Here is a 27,258-nt window from a genome sequence, read left to right as displayed (position 1 = left end):
CTTTGAAAAATGCACTTTAGTGCATTTTTCAAAGTTTTTGCAAATTACTATCAAGTTCAACTTGATGGTAATTTCCACCCCCTAGTAGCGAAATCACTATTCTAAAATGGTTCTTGCATTTCAATTAAGGAATCGCAAATTGCGATTTCTTAAATGCATTTGCAATTTGAAAAATCACAATTAATTGCAAAGTCTCAAATTGAGAGTGACTTGAACTTTGATGCATTGCAAATGTCATTTTTGCAGGCGCAAACAACCGATTTTTGCAAATCGTACTGTTTGCACTCGCGGAAATGGGTGATACATGTGCCGGATAATCTCAACCAATCATGTCAAATGCTTTTTTGGCATCTAAGGTGATTGCGGTAATAGGATGATCCAAGGAAGAAGATTTGCTTAAAACATTAAAAAAGCCCCGAGAGTTGTCCGAAGCAAGCCTCCCTTTAACGATACCTGATTGTTCAGGGCCAATAAGAGCAGGTCGAATAGTGTCAATATGAAGTGCTAAAATGTTAGCAAAGATCTTATCATCTGTGTTAACTAAAGAGATAGGTAGGTAGTTCTTACAAAGAGAATGGTCCTTTTCATCTTTAGGAATCAAGCAGATCAGCGCATCCTGGAATGTTCTGCGAGAAGAAACTTCAGCAGAGGATGATTGGAATAAAAGCAAAAGATTTGGCAAAAGACCACTGACTCATTGTCAGTGAAATTGTTTTCCCTCCCTCGCAGCTCCACCATTAAGCAAGGCCTTTCCCCGAGCCCCTGCACTCTCGAATGTTGGTGTTCGAGGCCCTCCTCCACCCGAAGGTTTCACCTGCGCCTCATCCCTGGTGGTCCAGTGGACCTCTGTCTCCATCCTCTCGCTCTACTTTTTCTCCCTGTTTTCACTTGTTTTTTTCCTTCACCTCTATCTCCCCCCTTCACTCTTCTTCTGCGTCTTTCCTCCATTTTCTGTCATTTCCCCCTCATTTCAAGCTCCCCCTTCACTCTCCTTCTATGTCTTTCTTCTGTTTTACACTCATTTTTTTCCCCCATCTCAATCTCCCCCTTTCACTCTCCTTCGGTGTCCTCCGTCTCTACACTCCACTCTTTCTTGCACTTTTGCTGCCTTATTTGCACTTTTTTTTGCCTTTTTCCTTTTGCCTTTTTCAGCGTGTTTTTCCCCGCCCCTGCTGCCCCCACGGCCCCTACCCCCCAGCACGACCAGTGCGACTAGCCCAATCCAGCTCCCTCTCTCGCCTCCCAGCTGACCAGCACTCCCCGACCCCTAATTAATGGCGGCCGCTGCGCGGCCACGCTGCCGTGCGCCAAAGGCAAGCCCATCTGCGACCCGACTGCGATCAGCGCCAGGAACCCTAGATCTCTGCACAGCCAACGCTACGACCCTGCGGCACGCCACACTCTCAACCCAGGCTGCAACAACAACTGCAAGCCAGCACTACCAGCCGACACCCACAGACCCTTCAGCTGTCACTGATGCTGGCACACCTGCATCACCACCAAGACCACGACCCAGCACAACCTGCCAGTAAGAACACAACCGAACCAAAGACCCTGCAATACATCCTCCTCAATGTCCGATTCCTCCACAAATACACCTCCAAAATCTGGGACCTCCTTGACAGCACCACCCTGGACATAGCATTCTTTACCGAAACTTGGACCAACACCACCTCGGGACTGTAAATCGCCATCGCCATTCTCCAAGGATACAAGATCTCCAGGAAGGTTAACGTGGTTTTGAGGGAGTTTTTAGATGTTTGTGCAATTGTCTACATGGAAGACATTCTGATTTACTCAAACTCAGAACAAGAACATGTATAGCATGTAGGTTCCATCGTGCATCGCCTTAGTGAAAACGCTCTCTTTGCTAAATTAGACAAATGTTCCTTCCATGTATAATCAGTAGAGTTTCTAATGTATCACTTATCTCCAGCAGGCATCACTATGGACTCCAAATAGTTAGAAGCCATTACCTATTGGTCAAGGAAATTCAGCAGATACTTGGTTTTGCCAATTTTTATCATCGTTTCTTCCTGAAATTTTCAGAGCTAGTGGCACCCATAACAAAGCTGCTAAAAAAGGGGCAATCATTTGCGTGAGCTCCAGAAGCCAATCAGGTGTTGCAACTGTGAAAAACTAAATTCACCACTGCACCCATTCTTCAGCATCCCAATCCCGACCAGTCCTATTACGTCGAAGCCATTGCTTCACAGGTTGCCGTAGGAATAATTTTATCCCAAAAGAACCCAAGAACTTGCCACATGCATCCTAAAGCCGGTTTTACAAAACACTTCAGCCAGTGGAACAAAACTGTACGGTGGCCGACAGAAAACTTCTGGCCTTCAAACTGGTGTTCATGAATGAATGGAGGCATTACCTACAGGGGACTAAACATACAGTAAAAATATTCTCAGATCAAAAACAGGGACAATTCTTTAGCTACGTTAGGGCTCTCTTCCTCATCAAATTCGATAGTTGCATTTCTTTAGTGGGTTCGATTTCATCATCACCTATAGACAGGGACCAATCAGTTACAGTCTGATCTTCTTTCTAGCCTGGGGTATGCTCACTCCTCCGTTTCCACATCAGACTACCCTACTATCATTCCACTGGACAAGATGGTCACAGTCAGCAAGGGTGACACTTTCATGGTGGTCTTATATGAAGAATATAAAAAAACTAAAGGCCGAAGAATGGATCAAAACACATAACCATACTATCACAGACATGCTGTTCCTTCATGATCAGAAACAGTACATCCCTACTGTAGAATTAAGACGTCAGGTAATTCAATGGAATCACTACACAGTCTAGCAAGGCTCCCAAGGTATAACGAAAACCCTAAGGAATTGTCAAAAAACCTTCTGGTGGAACACCATGCGGAAGGATATACAGGAATACGTATCTGGTTGCCCAACGTGTGCATGAAACAAGAACACTCACACTGCACAAGCAGGCTTATTACAGCCTCTGCCTCAACCCCAGTTCCTTGGCACACTATTAGTCTATATTTTATAACTAACCTTCCAGCCAGGAATACCTTCACTATCATTTTAGTAGCTGTTGACATGTTATCAAAAATGGCACATTTCATCCCGTCAAAAAGATACCCACCACTGCAGAATTTAGTCAAATATTCATTAATCACATCCTAAAACTACATGGTCTACCGACTAAAATCACCTCAGATCGTAATGTACAGTACACATCTAAATTTTGGAGAACACTCTGTGATAAGTTCAGAATAGAGGTAGGCTTGTCATCTGCCTTCCACCACACACCGACCAGCAAACTGAATAGGTTACCCAATCCCTAGAAACTATACAAAGATGCTTAGTATCCATGTACACAGGACAATAGGATCAGGCCTTACCCCGAGCTGAATTTACTTATAATAACAGCATCCACTCAGCCATAACCTACACACCCTTCTACTTCGTGTCAGGACAGCATCCAGCAATCCTATTGATATATCAGGAGTTTCTACTACACTACTTTCAGTCACAGAAAGATTAGAACAACTGCATGAGATTCGAAAACACACTAGGACAAGTTTAGCAAAAGCCAAATTGGTCATGAAGGCACAAGATGACAAGCATAGAACTCCACCTATATACAAGGAAGGAGACAGGGTATGGTTACCAACATGACACCTACAACTAGAAGGCCCAAGGAAATTACGACCAGTTTATAGGTCTTTAGGACGTTATATGAGTAAAGTCACCGTCAAGCTACGGGTTCCCCCTCAATATACCCTCCACTAGAGTGTTTCATGTTTCACTGATCAAGCCATACCGCTCCGCCACATGAAAAGATACCTCACCCGTTTTGGTTAATGGTCAACAAGAGTACGAAGTTCACCATATTCTGAACTCTAAACGATCTCAGGGAAAACTAGACTACCTTTTAGATTGGAAGGGGTATGACCCTTCAGAGTGTTCCTGGGAACCGGCCTTCTCGGTTCATGCCCCCATCTGGAGAGACGATTTCATGACCTCCACCCCCACCAAACCACAACCTGCAATACTGCCTTTGGGAGGGGCGACTATTAGGTTTCCTTGCACGGGCTCATCTTTCTTGACTTTCACAATATACAGGCATGAACCATATCATTCCTTACCAACACTTATGAATAAACAAACGTCCTGTACCCTGACGGTGGACAATATTACATGCTGTTGGTAATAGCTAGCTACAGCTTGTGTTCCTCGGTTTGTTTGAAAAGGCTTAATAGCTTTCACAAATGTTTTACCATGAATATGCAAGGTCAGGTTTCAGGAGCCACGGAAACATTTAGAAATCCACCAGAATAGGCATCATGCATTAATGACCTCAACGTGAACCTTCCAGAAGACAACCCCCGTCAAATAATCCCCTGCAACTGTTCCTTGCTATAAGTAATTAGAATGCGACACCATTGTGAACATTTTAAAACACCTTCTAGAAGGCGGGCTTATCAAGTTAATTATCTACCCCTGTTCCTTGTTACAAACAATTAGAATGTGACCTTTATGAACATTCTAAAGCAGTTTTATTTAAAGACCGTCCACACTGCTCCCCTTCGCTAAGTCTCTTCGCCTGCCACTTACCTGTTTCCTGGCTTCTAGAACTCCGTCTGCCAGCTCCCTTGATCCTCCCGGTTCGACCTCACAGCAAAGAACATCCTCAATTAGTCTTGTACTTGGATAGAAAAAAAGCAAGAAGAAAAGGAGCAGCGCAACAAGAGACTTGATCTGAAAAATGTGTTCTCAATTGTCTGCAGTGATTCAACATTTACATATGCCCATATTCCAGCTCTATATACAGCAGATGAAATGCATCTAGCTTTATAAATTGTGAGCAATTCGCCGATGGGACGCTTGCCTAGCTTCCTGGCAAAGCTTGTCAGAGCTCCTATGGCTTTGACAAATTGCAACTTTCTTGCTCTAATGGCGTATGCCCATGAGCCCCCTTTGTCAAAGACAATACCAAGGTATGCAAAATAGTAAAAAAATTCCAGTGTCTTGTTGTCAATAATAATGTCCCGACACTTAACACTCGGCTTGCTACATTTTATGACATACGTTTTTGTTATATTGACATTGAGATCTAAGCTAGGCATGTATGTTACAAAACTTGTGGCACTTTTTTACAAACCAATTTGCGTGCGGGATAAAAGAACAGCATCATCCGCATATAGTAATGCTCCTATGGGTTGTTTACCAATGTGGGTAGATCCCGACATTCCCCAGATAATGTAACACCTAAGCCATTTATTTACAAGGTTAAATTATTGCTCCGCTCTGGGCAAAAACAAACTTTCTTTTCAGTTTGTTTTCTTCACGATTTTATTTGTGCCACAAATCAAAGGTACAAAGAGCAATCAAACCTTATAGGCGGGTGGACGGAAGTAGGTGCTGCATATCTTATTTTTCTTCATTCTGCTATTGAGACTGTGATTTGCGTTTCCCTGTTTAGCTGTCCCATTAATGGAGAGCACAATTGAGAAACCCACCATAATGTCTTGCAGTACTTTGAGCGCATTGAAAGTGATCCAGGGCGGGCAGGAGCACAAGCCTCTTTCTGACTCACTCTGTGCACAAGGAAAGGGTGGGGGAGGCAAACACTGCGTGTGTGCTTGAAGCGAGGGTCAATTACACACTGAGCATTATGATGCTGCTCATGAAGTCTGGGGGGTCGCACTACTTAGAGGCCTGTTTACTCTATAGCTTGGGCTCTGTGTCAGCAGCAGGATACCAAGAGCCGCCTGGAAGTGACAACTAGGAAGGGGAGTTAACACTGGGTGAATGTCCAACCCCTAAGCGCATGTCATCTAACGATGGAAGGACGTTAACACACATGTTAAGTGAACATTTGCAAAACCAGTGCTCGTTTGTTTACAAATAATTCAAATTTTGCTGCAGTTTAGTTTAAATGATTCTCCGATAGGCTTGAAACTAAAAGTTTACATAGGACCGGCATTTCCTTCTGTTAACGCAAATATTTCTGACGAGAATGTAGTATTAGGTTCCAGAAACATTTTTATACTATTTAAGCACATTCGTTGGGGATAGCCGTTTTGGAGAGGGGGAGGGGGCTGTTCAGTGACGTGTGTTCATGGACACCACAAACAGCAACCCTGAAAGGAGCACATGTAATTTTGACTGCCTCGGTCCGGAGCTTCAGTAAGACGCTAAATTGGAAAGTAAAAGTAATGGCACTCCCCGCACAAATGAGCGCCCAGATTAGGAAAGAGCTCTGTGCTGCGATAATGATGGTAAGCGCTATGCAAATGACCACAGTGCAGCATGCTAGTAAGGCCAGTATCCAGTGGCGTCACTAGGGGGGTGCGCGGGCGTGCGGACCGCACCGGGTGTCACCCCATCTGGGGGTGACACCAATCTGCACTGCCTACTAGTACGTTTGCTGCTTTAGTGTGCAACTGTCACTGTGCAAGAAGAAGCGCACCACACGGTCACCATCCGCAATCTGCACGGATGGGTCACGCTCACACAATCAGCCATGGTTTGCAATTCTTCTGACGAAACCGAAGCCGGCCCAATGCAGTTATGCATACCAGGCAATGACAGCGTTGTTGTTTTCAGTTTCACCTGCCCGGCAGTTTGGGTCCCAGGGCTGTCAATCTTAGCCCTACTACCAATGGCGTGACGGCCCTGGGATAGCCCCCGCGCGCTGTGCGCTGTGCGCAACTGCACCTGCTGCTCTTAGCTGCTCTGATGCGTCACGGCGGTCACGCGCCCGCCAGGGAGAGTGCGTGCGCGGTGGTGCCACTGTGCGTCGTCATCGTGAGAATAAAGAACAATTAATACCGGCGCCACGACGACAGATCAGAGACCACCGGTCCGACTCCGGCACTATCTCTTTTGCTGCGTCTCTCGACTCTTTCCTGACCCTTCAAATTTGGAACGGTGAGACCAGACTACTGTCAGTAGTAGAGAGAGTCTGAGAAATTAAATAGTATAATTTTAATTTATAATATAATATACTGTATAAGTGTATATATGATATGAATACTAACTAAGTAGTAAGTTAAAAATGTGGCAGTGCAGTGGCCCAAAAATGAAAACACGGCCCTGACGACCCTCTTCGGGCGGGTGCACCACCAGCCAGGCTCGAGTCAAGCTGGCTTTCTTCAATCCTATCCCCCACACATGCCTTTTCGAGGCAGCCCAGCCCATCCCCCACCCTCCAGAGCTTCCAGTGCCTTGCTTTATTGCCAAATTTTCCAAACATTGCATTATAAATCCAGTAGAAAGCGTGCAGCCGGTTTCGAGGATTTCTAAACTTTGAGTAGGTAGAATTTGTGACCTAAAAACATATGTTTATATCAGGATCATTACTACAACTGGCCATTGCCCCCATGCCTGAAATTACTGGGTCCATAAACACCAGCTCGAGTAATACTGGGCCCAGAGACATCTGCCTGTCTTTAAAGCTGCTGGCACCGCAGGCAGAAGCAGCACCAGGCCCTCGCCTCGGCTCCTTCTGTACCACAGGGGAGATGCAAACACTACACCTAGCGTAGGGCTCTCTCCGACTCACCTAACTACCATCTGTGCCCCCCTACGCCACTGCAAATCTCCCTCAGTCTCATGTATCACCTGCTCTAAGCAGCTGGTAAAAGGGAGCAGAGAATTAACGTGGGAAGCAATGCCCACCCAAAAAGTTGCCTTGTTATTCCCCATTCCAGTAATCATTAACTTGTAATTGTAAATTTTAGGTATGATTATTCTGGATGGAATAGGAGAATCTTTTCCCTTTGTACCCCTGGTAAACTAATAGTAGTGAATAATACCAAGCTAGCGGCCCATTACAAAATACCTGAATACTACCAAACCAGGGGCCCATTACAAAAAGTCTAAATACTGTCAAACCAGGGGCCCATTACATTATGTCTGACTAATAACAAAGCAAAACACAAGGAGATGATGGACAGGGCGCTGAAACTTTTCAGACACTCAGCCCCAAAGAACGATGATGGATTCAACCCTGATCTGTGACTTTGTACGCCCTAAGTTGTCAGGGTATGCTCGCTTTGCCACTGGATTCAAGCTAGCCTGGCTGATATGGGATGTTAGCCCGAAACCGGTCCCAGGATACTTGTTTCCGGTCCAGGGAAGACCTGGCTTTGCAGTTAAGGCTGGACTTTTCCCATGAGGAACAGGGTCAAGGCTGATTTGCATATGGCTGGGTCTGAACTGAGGTGGTGGAGTGAGCTAAAGAATGATGGATTCAACCCAGATCTGTGACTGGGGGTGAGTGTCTGAAAAGTTTCAGTGTTCCGTCCATCATCCCCTTCTGTTTGATTTGACTAATAATAAACCAGGGGCCCATTATCAAATTAAGTTGAATTTTATCTGGATGTGGGTTGCCAGATACCTTTGCTGGAATTACCAATCTCAATTAGTATCTCCGTACCTAAATCCAGTCATAACGAGTTTTTGTCTCAGGAATGGGGAGTAACCAATCACACCCAGGATACCCAGTGATAAATCTTGTCAGATTTACCTCCAGTTTTAGGCGTTTGATTAAATCGGGCCAGGAGTTCCACACGGTAATCCCCAGATGACTTGTATCCAGAAGAAGTGGTATTCCACCCCTAATACTGCTGAGCTTCACTTGTAATGAGCCCCAGGTATTATTTCATGCAAAGCGGTATTACCAGTGAAAAGCATATCCCTCCTTTGCTATAATATCTCCTAATGAACTGCCTTAACTTATGTTTGGAAGAATCTTTTCCTATAGCCACACCAGGTGCCATATAATGGAAACAGCACAAGCATTTTGTAAACATGCAACTATTGAAAGCCCAGTGCTTTTTAAAAAAAATCTTTTCGGGCTCATTGGAAGTTCGATGTTACAATAACCAATTGATTGGTTTTCCGTGTTAATCGTTTTTGTGATGGAAATGTTTTAGGTCACACCAGCAGTTATGTATCTTTGAGACCTGTGCGTAGCTGGCAAAACGGAGCAGGCCTCTGTGTAGGTTTGCATGCGTTCTGACTTTCTGATTTGGGGATAATCTGGAACTTGCCCATTAAAAAAACTTTGAAAGATAAATGAACAATTAGAGATGTTTGCTTCATGGTCCGGCTGGCCTATAGGGCAAAAAAGGCAGTGCCCGAAGTGCTGTTCTGACAGGTCACTGTGTGAATTTGTATTTTGGATGTTTCTGAGCCTGTTTTAGGGTCTGTTTATATCCCGTTTATGAAAACAAACATTGCTGCGGACCATCACATGGGGTGACACCGTGACTGGCCTGCCAAGTATCATGCATCACATCAGGCGTGATTGGGCACCATCCCTGCAACGCACTGCCTCTCAAATTAACTGCATTTACCCTTGGTCTGTGGGGCATTTGAACAATTTTGCCTTTCTCTGCTGCTGACACTTGGGGGCTCTTTGCGCAGCAGGTCCTCTCGCCGCCGCTCCCTACCATCCGAGCAGGCCGCCAAGTAGAGGACCACAAGACCCAGGCTCCTTAGCGGCTCTCCAGCGGCGGAAGTCATCACGCCACTTGTGCGCCCGGAGGCGCTTGAAATAACGGACAGCCCCCGCGTTGCGGGCCCGCGCGCGGTCTGCGCCGGGCTAAGCCCGGGCAAAGGGCGGGCCATCTGTGGCTGTCCGGGGTTGGGAGAGGCTGGGCTGGGCCACCCCCCTTGGCTCCATCTGCTCACTTTCCTGCCGTGGACTAAAAGGTACTGTTACATAGTTCATTGCTCGTACCTGTTACTACGACATGGGGGTAAATACTCCTGTCCAAACAAGATCAAGCTCTAGACTGAAAAAGAATGGTACAACCCCATAGCCCACTCTCACAGCAATTGAGAGAATGTTACAAAAGACAATTGGTGTGGTTGTTACTGCCATTGAGAACACGGAGAGACTCCTCTCCTTACCTCCCAACATGTGTATCCAGCAAATACAATCAGACACTATGGTGACACAGGCAGACACCTCCATTTCGCTACTTGTGGACTCGTATATAGAACTTCCTAGAACTGATCATAATTCTAGCAATTCTAATAACCTATCCACACAAAATACCCTAGAGGGGCCACAGCACCACAATAGTAGTAGTCTCTCACAAACACCAAACTTGCAGCTTGCTGTTGACCTAAGTGCAGATTTCTCCTTCTCGCTGAACTCTTCACTATTAGGGCCAGCTTTGCAGGTTGAGTCACCTAATGCACAGGAGGGACCAGCGGTGTCTTATACCAGCGATGGTGCTCGCAGACCAGGCACTGTTGAACAAACAAATGCGCAGGAGTCCGGCCCAATAATTGATACTGGTACATCCGTTTTAGCTAGTACACTAGCTCAAAATCACAAACCAATTAGAGATATTACAAAAAGAAATAGGACTAAAACCCTAAAGAAAGGGAGGCAACAAAAAGTCGTTAACACGACGGATCCTTCCTTACTTGACTCAGGCATACAGGTAGTTAAAGCATCACTAACACTTGATATCGCACCAAGGGCTATTACCAAAAACACGAGAGTTAACTATGTAGAGAAGGTCCCCTCGGCTCCCATAGAAGAGGTCGAAGTGTCAATGGTACATATAGAAAAAGTTGTTCAATCATTGATTCTTCCCCTCCTTGAAAGGATAAAAATGGTCAACAACAAACTGGAGAAACTAGAACAGTTAACCCTTGATAACTTTACCTCATTAAAAAATCTGGTAAAATGTGAAGTTAGAGGCCAGATAAAGAATATGGTTCCCCCCTAATGGATCCTGCCACTACTACTATGGGACCCACAGTGGGTCCAACTTCAAACAAAACTACAGGGGTAGCAGTCCAAAAGGGCCCTAGTACTAATAAACAATCAAAAAAACAGAACAATAAGTCTTCCGAAAAGACTATCCAGCACATTACACCGCGTAAAGCTAACAATGCTCCCAAAACTGATGCTTGCCCAACAGAAGTAGGAAACAACAAAGAGAAGAAGGAGGTTAGCATCACAAGAGTTCCCCTGGCCACGATTGACCTACCACCTGAGTCACTACCATATGTTATTGTTCTCACGGGTGTCCCTGAATTAAAAATGGGAAATCGGAATCCTACCAAGAACTGAAGAACAAGGTGACATTTTGGTTGAATAATAATAGACCAATCCCTAAACATTTGAATGGACAGGTGATGTTTGTCAGAAGAGTCAACTGGATAGACAGAAAACCAAAAGACATCCAAGGGGATACAATCATTGTCAACTTTAGAGATAGCAAAGTAGTGAGACTAATTAGTGAAGAATATCAGTACATGAATAAGGGCCCAATCTGCACGAAAGACCTTGCTTACTTCTATAGACCGAGGGAAATGTGGCACAACAGAAATCACCACATCCCTATCCAAAGGGTGATGGCAGATGGCTATGCTTCTAATCCCTGGGTGGTTACAAACAATCGATTTGCACCACTCTATGGATTAGATGAAGTTTATTGACTGGGAGATACACACGAAATAGGTGAAACCATGATAACAACAGATTTCACCTATGCAAATAATAGTAGGTGTAACTCCATAGATACAGTCACTCAGACTACAGATCCCATTACAATGAATATGGGTGGAAATCTAAATCTAAATCTGTTAAACTTCAAAACCACAGAGAATATAAGCCCAATTGAAAGCTTAACAGCCACACCTACTAAGGACGAGGATAACTCCAGGTTATTAATAATATCTTGGAACAATGCGGGCATATGGAAAAATATCCCAGACCCACTATGGCAGGAATATATTAACAGGGGGGATTTCATTCTGTTCCAGGAAACCTGGGCCTTAGAAAATGTTTTTAAAGTAGGGTATTGATCCTTTCATATCCCAGCTAGTAATCTGAACAGGGGTAGACCATCTGGTGGCCTGATAATTTGGGTAAGAATAACTTTAGGAATTGTTGTTAAACAAATAGATTGTAACAATCCAGACATTTTGGCGATAAAATTTAAAGATGGAAAAGGTTGGTCGGTCTGTATCATTAACATCTATAACAGACCACAATCCCCTAACAAGGATTGAGAATCAGTAACACAATTAGCTAATTTTATCTGCGGCCTAGACCACAAAACTAAGTTAATCATTGGAGGAGACTTCAATAGGAAGTTGGAACCCGTTGTGGGGTTGGAAGACATCTATGGGGAGAAAGATAGTGCTAACAACATCCCCTGTATTGACACAAATAACACAGTTCCTTGTTCAAAAGGGGCCTTGCAACTATTAAAGCTAACAATGGAACACGGTTTGCCCGCCTGCAATGGGCGACTTCTGTCGGATTGTCCAAGTAAACCTACCTTTAAAAGACGTCGTTGTGCCAGTCATTTAGACTATATATTGGTCTCAATGTGCCTATGGCCAATTCTCCAAGATCTAAAGGTGGACCACGGTATAGAAAGCGACCACCTTCCTTTAGTCTTGTCAATCTGTGTAACACTAGTTACCCCCCCACGGGAGATAAATCCCTGTAAGAACTCCCCGTCTGCGGATCCTCTAGAATCCAATAACCGCAGGGCTCTGAAATGGCCTGCAGTAATGGGCAATAAAAGAATCATTAAGAAAATCTATGACTCTTATGTAACTCTTATGTCCCCATTAATTGATAACAACGGAGAGGGTATTCTCCTAGCTGAGTTACATGAGAACGTAATGTCACAGCTTAGAGAGATCTTCTTAAAAGGGACTAAACAGGCACATTCAGGCCAAAAAAAACTCAACCCGAAGGAAGGTCGTTGGTACAATAAAGCTTGCCGTCATGCTAAAACCGAATTGATACAAGCCATAAAAGATAACCCGATTAACATTATCAGAGAGAAAAGGTTGCATTATAAAAAGATACTCGACCTCGCAAAAAGAGAATGGGATGGTAGAGTTTGGACAGACCTGCTCTCAGCATGTAAAATAAAAGACCAGTCCTTTTTTTGGAAGCTGATTGCGAGTGGCTCGAAAGAAAATACCCCATCAAGGGATAGATTCCTTGAAGAAAGTGTCTGGGTCAAGCATTTCTCATCCCTGTATTCGTGTGGTGGGGAAGACGAGGACGAGTGTACATTATGGAACTTTCAAGCTAACCCGTGTATTACTCCTTTAACATTTAGCCTGTCTGAGACCATACTTGCCATCAATGCAGTCAAACAGGGTAAAGCCCCGGGCCCAGACAGAATTCCCAGGGATCTTTGGAAACATGAAAATCTCCATTGGGCTCCGTACATTAATCTACTTAGTAATGACATCCTAAGAGGGGCCACAATACCGGAAATGTGGCGGAGTGCCGAAATTGTAACCATTTTCAAAAAGGGTGATAGATCTAACCCGGCCCACTACAGACCAATTAGCCTTCTGGATGTACTTCAAAAGATTTTTGCACGACAACTCCTATATAAGCTCAATATCTGGATTGAAGATAGCTCTATTTTAACAAAATACCAGGCAGGGTTTAGAGCTAAAATTCGCACAGTGGATCAGGTTTTTAGATTTTTATGTTTAGTTTGGAAATATATTAATATAAGGAACTCTCATTTATATGTAGCCTTTGTGGACATCAGGGCCGCCTTTGATTTGGTCCCAAGAGGCAAATTGTGGAAATCATTAAGAGACATGGGAGCCTCCAGTGATATACTACACCAACTAATTAAGCTGCATGAGGGGAATTATGCAAGAGTAAGGTCGGGACCCAACGGGGAACTGACAGAAAAACTTGACATAGAGAGGGGGTAAGGCAAGGCTGTGTCCTGGCGCCAACTCTCTTCTCTCTCTATGTTAACAACATCCCAGACACTCTCTTGGGCTGCGAGCATGACTCTCCCAAGTTGAATGGTCAAGCCGTTCCGGCTCTACTATTTGCGGATGATACGATTTTAATTTCCCAGACCCCTAAAGGATTACAGAACTTATTAAATGCATTTTACTCGTATTGTTTGGACAAAAATCTTGAAATTAATTCTTCAAATACTAAGGTTATGTCCATCAACCCGCACAAAGGTTTTAAAAAAGTTTTTGGTGTAAATAAGGAGAACAATGAACAGGTCCAAAATGTTAAATATTTGGGTATCAGCCTTGACTCTAAAATGAACTTGACTTCACAGATAGAAAAATCTCGGCTAACGCTAATACAAACCCAAGCTCCCATAATAAGGAAGCACAAAAGTAGCTTTCTTAAGGCAGTATCACCCGCTATTGAACTATATAAATATAAAGCTCAATCAGCCGCCCTATATGGGGCAGAACTATGGGGATATTTAGTCAGAGACTCCTTTTCAATACAGGACAATAGTTTTTTTAGACAACTTTTAGCTGTCCCAGGCTGTACTCCTTTAATTCCTCTATTTTGGGATCTAAATGTACGACGCACCGATGACCATGCTTCTTTACTCCCGCTACTCTTTTGGGTCCGTCTTTGGTCCACTGAGGAACTAGTGGATTACAGAGCAGCTCTTAAGGAAATTTTACAGATAAAAAACACTGCTAGAATAAGCTGGCTATTGCACATTGAAAAATGGTTCCTAAAACTAGGTTTAAACAGCTTTTGGATAGACCCCGATTCCTTGACCTTTAGTTCAAAAAAGTTATTAAAGGTATGATATTAGGAACATATTTTTAGTTACCCACTTCAAAATTCTAAAATCGGGAAATTGACCCTTAAATTCTTTGATGCGAATGTAAGCGAATGTAAATTCGAATGTTTTATGGATGAAATTTTACCCTCAATGGCAAAATCACTGTATTTAAAGTACCGCTATGGCATTCTACAATTAAAATCTAGAACCTCCAAGTGGGTGTGTAAGCCAGAGTCAACGAACAAAAGTAACTCTGACCACTGTGAACTTTGTGACATGAGCATTAAGGAGGATGAGGCCCATGTCATATTTATATGCCCGGCGTACTTGCAAGCAAGGAGAAAGTGGATCAAACCCATCTGCCTGTTCTTAGGCTTTCGGAAAATTAAAGATAGGGAAAGAGTATTCAAAGGGGATACTTCTCAGACTATAGTATTCAGTTTGAGCCGGTTCCCTCAGGTCTCAAAATGTAATAGCATTCAGCTTTGTCCCAACTGTTAGCGTAATGAAATAAAATGCATTTGTATTATAGTAGTCCCCACTTAATCTAGCTCAAACTATCCTCTGTAATATGTTCCTTGATTCTTTCCTAACTATTTTAATGTTTTAATATATTCATTGCATTAATTTATCTTGTAAATATGAACTTCCTGATGTCTTTGAATTTTAAACCCACTGTAAACGTGATTTCCCTGGCTAACTACTTTTTTACACACTCAAATAGCCCAAGTAATTATGTGTATTTCAATTATCTTTTGCTCGGATTATTAGCACTTGATGTACTAGCACTTGATGTATATATTGATGTTATTGTTTAATGAATTGTATTCTTTTATGGTTACTCTAACCGAAATAAAGATTTAATGAATGGAAATTAACTACTGGAGCACATTTCAACCTAACATACACACATGCACTGCACTACTAATTTTACCATCCTCAGAAGGATGAAAGGCTGAGCGTTTCGAAACGGCAACTAAACTGTACAAATAGTGTCAAAAACAGATCCGCGCACTGGATGCCCAGTTCCACTGAGCTCCCAGCCTAGCCAAGTGTCCCTTTAGCTAGATCTGAACGTAGCTACTGGAGGGCATAGCTGCTTCTGAATCCCTGGGCACTGGCCAACGCCCCTATTTCACTGAAAGAAGTAAACCTCTTACCTTGCACGGCAAAGGTGCAGATGGCGAGCAGAAGGGTCTGCTGGGGACGTGTTGCACCGGCGGTGAGCATGGCTAGCTGTGCACAAGATGGCGTCCCTGGTGACTGCGCGTGCACCCTGGAAAAAAGATGCTTCATGCACACATATATATATATATATAAATACACTCTCCACGTTTACGTAACTGCCGCCGCAGAGCTGTGGAACTAGACATGCTTGCCTCATAAAATATTGCAAAGTTGTTTACACAACTGTCGGTTATTGCAGAATATGCGCAATACCCCTCCCTTCCTGGAGTCAGAGATCAGAGACCTTTAAAATGTTATCAGATCAGATTGCAAACTGTACCTGTACCTGTTCACCCGATGAATTACATCATGACATATTAGGGCAGGTACATGCACCATACTCGAATAGGACATGTTAGCATCTAGGCACGGCCACTGGAATTGTGGCATTGTGCGGCTGCAGCGATTTATGCAGTGTGTTGCATAATCTATTTATCTGAAGATTTTACCCCCTAATTTTTACATTTCTAGCTCAAACGGTTCAAAATATGTTAAAAATGCAATGACAAGTGTTGCGGGGCACGGAAAGACACTTTACAAAATGGGACTGGTCACCTTTCTGTTGCTTATTGCCATATCTGGGTGTTAAACTGGTACTGAGGTGCGACCAAATCCCAGTGTTACCAAGTTAAAAAAAATCTTAAACAAGTGATTGTTTTTAAAAATGTGCCGCATTATGCTGCATAATTGGTCTTTTTACCGCATAATTTGCTCAAACCGGCCACACGATTTGGCCGTCTACTGGCTCATATTTCCATGTCATACGCATTTTACGGAATATTAAGTTATGCCGAGACACTGGCGGACTCGGAGGAGGTCCATGGGGTAAGTGGTGAGGGGTGACACCATGAGTTACGCACTGGGTGACACCAACCCTAGTGACACCGCTGCCAGTATCTATAACACTGCCGCTTTACAAGGGGGACCACGGACCCCGAAATTTGTGATGAGAGCACAGAAGGGACACCGCTGCATAATACTGTCCTGAAACACTGCTTGAGGGCGCGCAGAGGCTCCGGACGCGAGATGTGTGCGACCAGTCACAGACAGGTCCATGATCCCGCGATCCCATGGGGGTTTCGACTCACGGGAGGGATGAGCCGCAACTCTGCAGCCCATGAACTGAGGTGCTGTGTCGCCATCAGAGGCGGATATCGACAATCGGGAGCCTGAGATCGGTGAGCGGTGCTGACGATGCGAAGGGGACCACAGGAGGGTGCCAGGTTGTGGTTGCCCGTACTGCGCGGCGTCTGGCCTACCAGCTGGGGCTTAGCCTAGAGGCGCAAGACGGATTGGACTGAGGCATGGCTTGCCGGCTCTGGGCAAAACATCTGAGCAGGCAAACAGAACCAGTCTGCTGTATACAGATAAAGATCCCTGACGGTCACGAGAGAAGCTGCCATTTTGAAGCCAAATATAACAAGCGGCCGTGCGGAATGAGGGAGAGGACCCCCCAACCAGATGGCACACTGCACGCAATTAAGTGCGAGTAGATCAAAACTGAAGTTAGGCACCGCTGCCTCTGGACTACACGGAAGAAACCATTGGGCCAGAAATCAAGAAAACAACAGCAATGCCAGACTTAAACCAATCGCGAGGGGCAGGAGAAATTACACGGAGTTGAAGCCAACATACAGGTTACTTTAAGTCTAGCTGAGACATCACATGCAGCGAATGCGCTGCCAAGGCGAGACCAAAAAAGGAAGTTTAAGAGTTGACATCGATGTGGCAATAAACTGCACATGCAGGCCTTACAGTGGTAGGCCTGATACAGGTTTGGAAGGCTACTTCTGTAGGTGGCACAATCAGTGCTGTAGCCTACTAGGAGTATTTAACGTCCATGCCATGGGTATGGTATGCCACCTTACTAGGAAGATTGAATATGTTAATCGGGTATACACCTATTACACACATGTTTAAGGAAGAAGCACATGCACTTTAGCACTGATCAGTTTTTTTGACTGGATGTCGATAGCAAAACATTGATACATACTTAAATAAACCACAATCTGGATGAGATGCCCTAAATTTGCCCCTTCCAAAGAGCCATTTGTTATTGGCTTCTAAACGCATTTTGCTGTTGGGTAATATACTAATGCATTAGTTTACCTTCTTCTATCGAGCAGTTGTACCAATCAGAACAACTTTAGAAACATATCTTGGATTCAGAGGAACCTTAATCCTATACATAGCAAAGGCTTGTACTAGCCATACACCTAAAATCAGGAGAGATGTTGAGAGCCTTTGAAAAGGTAGTCGATTGGTTCAGCATCAAAGCTGAAGGAAGAAACAGATGAAACATTCAAAGGAAAGAGGCAGAAACACAGAGTGCTAAAGACACAAGAATACAGATCAGAACAGGAAGAGAACTAACATGAGCTTAGTAGCTGGAGATGAGAGGTTTTCAGTTTCTTGTGAATATATAAAAAGCGTGACTTTCCATCCCTTCTGGAAGGAGCAGCACAGGGAGGGGCTGCTCCAGAGAAGGGTTCAGAGATGCTTGATTGGGTTTTGAGTTTCTTCAAATCCACGCATAAGGTTTTCTTGTTCCTGAATTTCTTGGCAGAGTGTAAATATTGAAGTTGTGCGAGGATTGTGGCTTTGTCATTTTTGTAGGACAGCTGTTTTGGCTTCATACCCACCTCTTCCAGTACCTATTTAAAAAAATGATTATCACAAGTTGAATGTGACAGTGAATACAAATACAAATAATTTCTGGACTGCATGCGACTAGAACCTTTGATACTTGCTCCGCTGCACACAGCAGCATACAGGGAAAACCTGCACTCCCTTCATAGATACTGAAGAATCATCCAGAAATATCTAACAGAATCATCTATTATACTCTGCTCAGACGCTTAATCAACCCTTGTATTTTTATTTTTTTGGGCCTGGCTGTGAGATATTTGATTTTCAAATACATCATTGGGTGACATTCATAATTTTGCAGTTTCAATAACTTGCAAAAATGTATATTTTTTCAGTTTGGTTTTTGGCAACAATCTCGTATTGCATGTGAACTTCTGCTACACGTACATTTGCTGTGTTTTTCTTTAGCAATATATTTTTTGGGGTGTTTTTCTGCAGCAAATCCTAGTTTCGTACATTTTTACCCGGCAATTTGTTTCTAAAACACTGATTTCAATGAATGTGTGTGCTCTGGCAGTGAAGCCGAGTATTTGGCGATTAATTAATAGGATGGCACAAAGTGACGCAAGACACTGCCTCAATCCCTTACCATTCTAAAACCCTGGGGCCTCATTTATGAAAAGTGACGCAAGACACTGCCTCAATCCCTTACCGTTCTAAAACCCTGATGACAACGCAAAATTGAGCAGTGCCACTTGAGTGCCTGTGGAGCTATTAGTAAATCACTACCACTGTGTTCATTGGTGCTTTTTCTGTTACAGAGAAAAAGGGCTCATGTCCCACTGAAGATATTACCTTTGGCTGTCCCGACCCGGTAGAGCCGCATGAATGCCAGACTGACGACACCTGTCCCGGAGAGGAAAAGTGCTGCGGGGCCTGCACAAAGAGGTGCACCGAAGCTCAGCTTCAGCAAGGTATGTGGGGCATAACATAATGTACTCATATCTAAGAGTTCAGGGGTCATAACTGACAGGTGAAACCAATCACATGCAAGATAAACCAACCATATGAAGAAAGGCAAGCAAAGCCAGAAGCAAGGTTGGGATTGTGCCTTGTAATTTATCAACTAGATTTGATGTATTTTGCAAGTAGATTTCTATGAGAAATGTTGTACACAGCATCAAAAACACTCTAACAGTGCACTGGCAGTTTGGCAAAACACATATAAGTGGCTGGAGATGGAGAAAGAGACGTAAAGTCTGACAGTGCATGCACATACATAAATTAAAATACTTGCACATTACCATTATTCTGTGTTCCGCAGACAGGTCAGCAAAGGATGACAGGACAGGCTTCAGGCCTGTTTAGGGGTGGACATTGAGGGCCAGTGAGGGAAGGTCTACTTGATGTTGGATGGGAAAACAAACACAGAGATACTACTGGGACTGCCCCAGCGCCTAGATGCCATGTATTTATACCCTCAGCACCAGGAACCCTGGACCTCCGCCCCGTCAATGCTACGACCCTGCGGCACTCCACACTCTCAACCCAGGCCGCAACAACAACTGCAAGCTAGCACTACCAGCCGACACCCACGGACCCTTCAGCTGTCACTGCTGCCGGCACACCTCCAGCACCACCAAGACCACGGCCCCAGCACAACCTGCCCGTAAGAACACAATCGAACCGAAGACCCTGCAATGCATCCTCCTCAATGTCCGATTCCTCCACAAATACGCCGCCAAAATCTGGGACCTCCTTGACAGCACCCGCCCGGACATAGCATTCTTTACCGAAACCTGGACCAACACCACCTCGGGACCGGACATCGCCATCGCGATTCTCCAAGGATACAAGATCTCCAGGAATGACTGCCCCACCCACCCAGGAGGAGGAATCGCCATCGGACACAAATCCACCCTCCACCTGAGCACACTCCCAGACGAGCCCACTGACCTGATGGAACACCTTCACTTCAGGATACTGGGCAGCCCTACCTCCACCCTCCGAGGAACCCTCATCTACCGACCCCCTGGACCTCGCAGACTTTTCACCAACTCATTCATGGATATCATCTCCTCACATGCCATCGTGTCCACCAACTACACCCTACTGGGAGACCTCAACTTCTACTTCGACAACCAACTGGACCTCACCTCAGCACCACATCCCTCCTGGAAAACCTCTACAACATCGGACTCTGCCAGATTGTGACCGTACCCACACACTCAGCAGGACACACCTTGAACCTCCTCTTCACAACAGAAAACTCTATCACCTTCAGCCACACCACCAAACTCCCATGGACTGACCATTGATACATCCACTTCACCTTCAGAACACCCACCATCCACAGACACCAGCATCTGCTCCCAATAAGAAACTGGACCAGAATCACCGACGACCAGCTAACATCATCACTCAGCAACTCCACCCCAACCATCACGGAAAACGACGACCCCAACACCGCAGCCCGAACTCTGCACTGATGGATCTCCGACAGCGCCAACACCATAGCCCCCCTCAAGAAAAACAACAACACCCACGCCAAGAAAGCTACATGGCTCACCACCAAACTTCAGGACTCCAGACGCACTTGTTGACACCTCGAAAAGGCCTGGAGGAACACCAAATTCACAGAAGCCCACTACAACTTCAGAGCCGCCACCAATGCTCACCACCAATCCATCAGAAAAATGAGGAAAAAAGCAATTGAAGACAGAATCTCCACTCATGCACACAACAGCAAATAACTCTTCAACATCATCAAGGAGTTCGCCCAACCCAACAGCGAGTCCACCGACATCCCTCCCTCACAAGACTAATGCGACAAACTCAGCACCTTTTTTCACCACAAAATCAAGTGTATTTTTTAATTTTTGTATTTAATTTATTTATAAAGCGCTAACAATCATCCTAGGTAGGATATCACGGCGCTGAGGTTTGGTGCTGAGGGGTACGGTGACCGCATTGATTACTGATTATTCTGGTTTAGGGAAGAGTAGTGTCTTTAATTGTTTCCTAAATGATAAGAGACATTCTGTCAGTCTGAGATTGGGAGGTAGATCATTCCACTTGGTTGCAGCTAGATGAGAGAAAGCCCGCTCTCCCATCCTGACAGTCTTCACGTGGGTAGTGTTTGCTCTTCCTGAAGTTCTGGATCGAAGGTTCCTCGATGGTCTATGGAATTTGACTTTATTGTGTAGAATGGTAGGGCCTGTATTGTAAAGTACCTTGTGTGTGATACACAGTAATTTGAAGTTGGCTCTTTGTCGCATTGGGAGCCAATGTAGTTCTCGCATGCAACTTTTGGCCGAATCATATCTCTTCTTATTGCATACAGCCTTTGCCGCGGCATTTTGCACTATCTGCAGTTTAGAGAAAAGATAGTCTGCCATTCCAACAAACAGAGAGTTGCCGTAGTCCAGTCTGCTCATCAGCAGCGACTGGACAAGGGTCTTCCTACACTCAGTCGGAATCCAGGGGAAGACTCGTCTGAGCATTTTCAATAATGCAAAGCCTCTGCCACAGACAGTGGAGACATGTGATTTCATGGACAGAGCACTGTCCAGTACCACACCCAAGTTTTTCGCTTTTATGGTAGGATTTGGGGGCAAGCCCAGGTTACTTGGCCACCAGCTGTTGTCCCAGAGCTGGGGATTTTTGCCAAACAGGAGGATTTCTGACTTGTCTGCATTTAATCTCAGACAGTGCTCTTGCATCCAATTGGCCAGCTCAGTCAGGCATTTTAGTAGTCGAGTTTTAGGATCATCTTTCTCATCAATGGTGACCATCAGCTGGGTGTCGTCAGCATAAGAACACATTTCAACACCCCACTTTCTTCCAATGGCTGCCAATGAGGAAACAAATACATTAAACAGGGTTGGGCTTAATGAAGCCCCCTGAGGAACCTACATCTGTGCATCTACAACAACTTCAACGAAGACAACCGACACACTGAACCCTCCCCAACCACCCCCGAAACCCTGAAGCCAGCGATGGACAACTAGACAGCCCTTACCACCGAAGACACACTGAAGATGATAAAGTCCATCCACTCCCGGGCCTCCACGGATCCCTGCTCCCACCACATTTTCAACAGAGCCACCAACACCACTGCACCCAGGCTCTGCCACACCATCAACCGTTCCCTGGCAAGCGCCTCATTCCCGGACGACTGGAAACACGCTGAGATCAACCATCTTCTGAAGAAATCCTCGGCAGACCCCACAGACCTAAAAAACTACAGACCCAGCTCCCTGCTCCCGTTCCCAGCGAAAGTCATTGAGAAAGCCATCAACAGCCTACTCGCCACATTAATAGAAGAGCACAACATCCTCGACCCCTCCCGTTACGGCTTCGGAAAAAAACACAGAACAGAAACCCGCCTCCTCGCCGCAACAGAAGACATCCATACCTTACTGGACAAAGGAGAAACAGCAGCCCTCATCCTCCTCGTACTCTCAGCGGCATTTGACACAGTCTTTCACGGCACCCTAATATGCAGACTCCACGACCCAGGGATCCAAGATAAGGCCCTCGACTGGATCCGCTCCTTCCTCTCTGGCAGAATGCAGCAGGTCAGAATCTCCCCTTTCCTCTCAGACCCTACCCGTACCACCTGCAGAGTCCCCCATAGGCCGTCCCTCAGCCCTATGCTCTTCAACGTCTACATGGCTCTGCTCACCCGCATCATCAGAAGCTATGGACTCAACATTGTGTCAAACGCAGATGCCACCCAACTCATCCTCTCTATCCAAAAAACCCAACACCACCAGACACAACTTTCGAGAAGGCATGGAAGCCGTCGCCAAATGGATAAAAAACAGCTGCCTAAAACAAAACACCCACAAAACGTAAGTGCTCATCATGGGCCCATAACCTGATGCCTGGAATGACATGTGATAGCCCCCCGCCCTCGCAAGACCTCCCACCCCCATGGACCACGCAGGCAACCTGGGAATCCTCTTGGACTCAGAGCTCAAAATGGTCCGCCAGATCAACTCTTTCTCGTCCTCCTGCTTCTACACCCTCCGCCTCCTACGTAAGACCTTCAAATGGATCCCCCTTCAACACAGAAAGACCATCACTCATGCCCTGGTCACTAGCAGGCTCGACTACGGCAACGCACTCTATGCCGGAATAAACAAAAACCTCACCCCAAGCTTTAGAACATCCAAAACGCCGCTGCAAGACTAGTCCTCAACCTGCCAAGACACTGCCACATCTCCCAGCACCTGTGCACACTCCCCATCGAAGCTAGAGTCAACTTCAAGATGCTAACCAACGCTCACAAGGCCCTCCACAATACCAGACCAGCATACCTAAACAGCCGACTCAAATTCCACAAACCCGAAAGGACCCTACGATCAGCCCAGGTCTCCTAAGCCGTGGTCCCCCGCACCTGAAAGACCAGATCGGGAGGCTGCTCCTCCTCCTTCCGCTTAGCCAGAGCCTAGAACGACCTTCCGCTCCACCTTAGACAGATAACATCGCTTCCCATATTCACAATAAACTGCAAATCCTCGCTCTTCGACAGACCCCCTCCATGATGGACTGGAACCTGCAACCCCCCAGCACCTTGAGACCCTTACTGGTGAGTATTTGCACTTTACAAACACTTGATTGATTGATAGAAAGTGATTATAAAATTCAATGGTAAAACCGTCTGGTCTGGGAGCTTTCCCACTGCTTAACATTGAGATAGCATGGGATATATCCGCTAAAAAAATATCAACTCCCAAAGACTGAAAGTCAATGTGATTAGAAGGAGAAGAGGGAATGGAATGAAAGTAGGAAGTAAGATCAGATTGATCTGGTAACAATTCAGGAGCATGTCAATTCTTGTAGAAGGAAACAAATTCATTCAGAATGTCTTCATCCTTAAAGATGGAAGAACCTTCAGGGCCTTTAAGAGATTATATTCTTGTTCTTTCCTTCCTTACTTTTATGTAGTTAGCTAGTAATTTTCCCATTTTGTTTTGGCCACTGTGGTAGCAAGAGCTACTTTTTAATAGGTGTTGATAATTGATTAAAAGTAAGTTTAGCCTCAATAAGGTTTTTCAAAGAGGACTTCCCCACTTCTTCGACGCCTTTCTCAACTTCATCTACTTACTCACTATTGACATTAAACATTACATCTACCTCGGAGACCTCAATTTCTACCTCGGCAACCTAAATGACACCAACACCACCAACCTCCTCAAAAGCATGAACAACATCAGCCTCACCCAACTCATCACCAATCCCAATCACATTGCAGAACACACGCTGGACCAATCTTAACGCCCGTGGCAGAGTCAAGTATTGTCATGTCATCAAGCTCACCTGGACTGATGTTGTGGCATGTGGCAGCCAGGGGAGGTTTTCCGCCTTGAGCTGCTCACGCTGTGTGTGATGCGCTCCATGTCTCAATGCGGGTCCGTTGGACGGTTGACAGATCGAGGGACAGAGTTAGGGGTCTGATGCAGCGGGAGCAATTTTACATGATTATCACTCTCCCCAGGGCTTCACATTAATAAACGCTTGAACTCACCTGAGTCCCTTTGTCATTTAGACTCATCAATTTGATGACGACCTGAAGCCCTGGAGTTTTTTCATCACGTGTGCAGCACTGCTCACGCCTCCTTCTCGTACAGGAAAGAGATTGTGTTTTTTTCTCTCTCTTTTCTGGCAAATCACATCGGGAGGTGATTTGGTTACAAAAGCAAGGAACATAGGAGTTAATGATCCTATCTAGGTACTTACTGTCAATATACATTTTGCTATCCTGTTTCCCCATTTATTTAACGGTGATGCACACACCTATTGTGCACATCTGCACCAGTCTGGAATATTCTCTCATTTCTTTATTTTCTCAAGACTCATACACTTCTGCTATTATTCAACAGAATATTGGCGTCATGCAAGCGATGCATCCCCTCCACTGTTTCTAGAGTTGCCTGGTGAACCTGTAATTGCCTGCAACAATTGGTACAGGTGATTTAATATATATTGAGGAGCAATTGATGGTTTGCGATTTGGAGCAGAAAGGAAAACATTTTTTTCAGAACACTAGAACACTGCTTGCAGAGAAGGGCAACATATTTTTGAACACTTACTTATTTGTACGCAAAATGATGAAGAAGATTTTAATGAATTTCAAGAGGCTATTTTGAGATTAGAGAAAAGATTTGATACTCAAAAGAGTATTGTTGCTAGCTGCATTAATTTTGTCTCTAGAAAACAAAAGTAAGATGAATCTATAAAATCTTATGTGACTACATTAAGAATTTTAGCAGTCAATTGCGAATTTGAGAAGATTACTGAGCAACTTATTCGGGATCAATTAGTGGTCAGATGTCACAACAAGTCTATCCAGGAGAAATTGTTATCTTTTAAAAAGTTATCACTTTCTGAAGCGATTGATGCCACGTCTATGATTGAATCTTCGCAAGCTGAAGTAAAGATTTTAATCCCTCGCATGCACGGCGAATTTCCGCCCTGTGCGACCAATTTAGAGAGTGGACGGGTTCATGACGGCCCCCAACTGTCATCAGCACACGCCTACTGTGATGCAAGACGGCCGGAGGCCGTCATCGGCATGGAAGGGGTTAAGAAAAGACACTGAAGAAGCAATCTTGGCAGTAAAGAGTAAATCACAATACCCCAAAAGTTCTTTTTAAGGAAGGGTACTATAACCTATAACAAATTTTGTGCTTGTTTTCGTGTGGATCGACCCGTCATGCAGCTAATTTCAAGTTCTATCCTGCAATTAAGAAACTATGCAGTCTATGTGGTGCAATGGGACATTTTGCAAAAGTCTGCATGAAAAGAAGCCCTCAAGTAAATGAAACAGCCGACTATACAGAAAAGGATGGATTACAAGCAAGTCTATCTGATCTGGTTCTCAATAACACTTCTTCAGACAATAATGCCTGTGAAAATCCTACTGCTGACATAGGAATAGGGAATAACGTTTTTTTAAAATCTAACATTTTGAATAATGCAACAAACATTACAAACAACAAGCCAGTTGCTTACAGTCCCGTAATTGATCATCCATTTGCATACCTTTATAATTACATGTATAATTCAAATGGTGGAGTGGTGTGGCTCACTGGTTAGAGGCGGCAGACCCGTAAGCAGAGGACGGCCCGGGACCAGGGTTCGATTCCCGACGCGGCAGGGTCGTGGACCATGGTCAGTGGGCTCGATAATTCTCGCCTCGGTACCTACTCCAGTCAGGGACCACACTCGGCAACTCCGGGCATTAGCTTGCCTCATCTTCACAACGGCCCCCCCAGACCGCCGGGGATGCCTGGTCGCACCTTAGAGATACCCATTAGGGACCATCTCTCAGGGTGAGCCAGGACGGGTTCCCCAGCGGTCGAAGCGCGGAGATACTCCTCCGGGAGTCGATTCCTAGCGCTATATAAACCCACAATTAAATTAAATTAATTAAATTAAATGTGCGATTCCACCTGTATTAAATACGAACAAGAGTGATAAGCATTAAATCACTATGCAGCTTATGACATAAGAGTTACAATAGAGATTCCACTATACACAAGAAAAACCTGTCTGGTAACCCGCCTGGCTGTTTTTTCCTTTGATGTTTTCCTTTGGAAGAAGGTTTATAATATATTCTACACAAAACGTCCACTGGTGTCGACCCTATCTTCATTCCTGCTTGAGAATAAGAATGTTTTGATAGACATATACTAAGACTAACCTAACGTGTGCACAGGACTTATTCTATCATTTACATACCAATAGTATTGTTGATTTATTGCAGGTTACAAATGTTGATTTTAATATCATTATTCAACGTCAACAGATACTTAGAAATGTTCTTTGTGCCAACCTTGATGTACTAAAAAAATGTGAATTGAATATTAAACTTA

At 44.7% G+C, this 27,258-nt stretch overlaps 1 protein-coding gene across 4 annotated transcripts in view; it reads left to right on the top strand.

The window, feature by feature from the left end:
* LOC147709785 (uncharacterized) overlaps positions 1-27,258 on the top strand; it is a 1,097,608-nt gene that overhangs the window by 997,348 nt on the left and 73,002 nt on the right. For all 4 annotated transcript variants that reach the window (XM_086928225.1, XM_086928227.1, XM_086928228.1 and 1 more), the window contains one exon: positions 19,195-19,347. In XM_086928225.1, the coding sequence (XP_086784351.1) occupies positions 19,195-19,347 (153 nt within the window). The remainder of the gene's footprint in view (positions 1-19,194; positions 19,348-27,258) is intronic.

Source organism: Lissotriton vulgaris, chromosome 6 (genome assembly GCF_964263255.1).
Source record: "Lissotriton vulgaris chromosome 6, aLisVul1.2, whole genome shotgun sequence".
Classification (NCBI taxonomy): Eukaryota; Metazoa; Chordata; class Amphibia; order Caudata; family Salamandridae; genus Lissotriton; species Lissotriton vulgaris.
The sequence above is the reverse complement of the archived record's forward strand: the minus strand, read 5'-3'. Positions and strand labels throughout refer to the sequence as shown.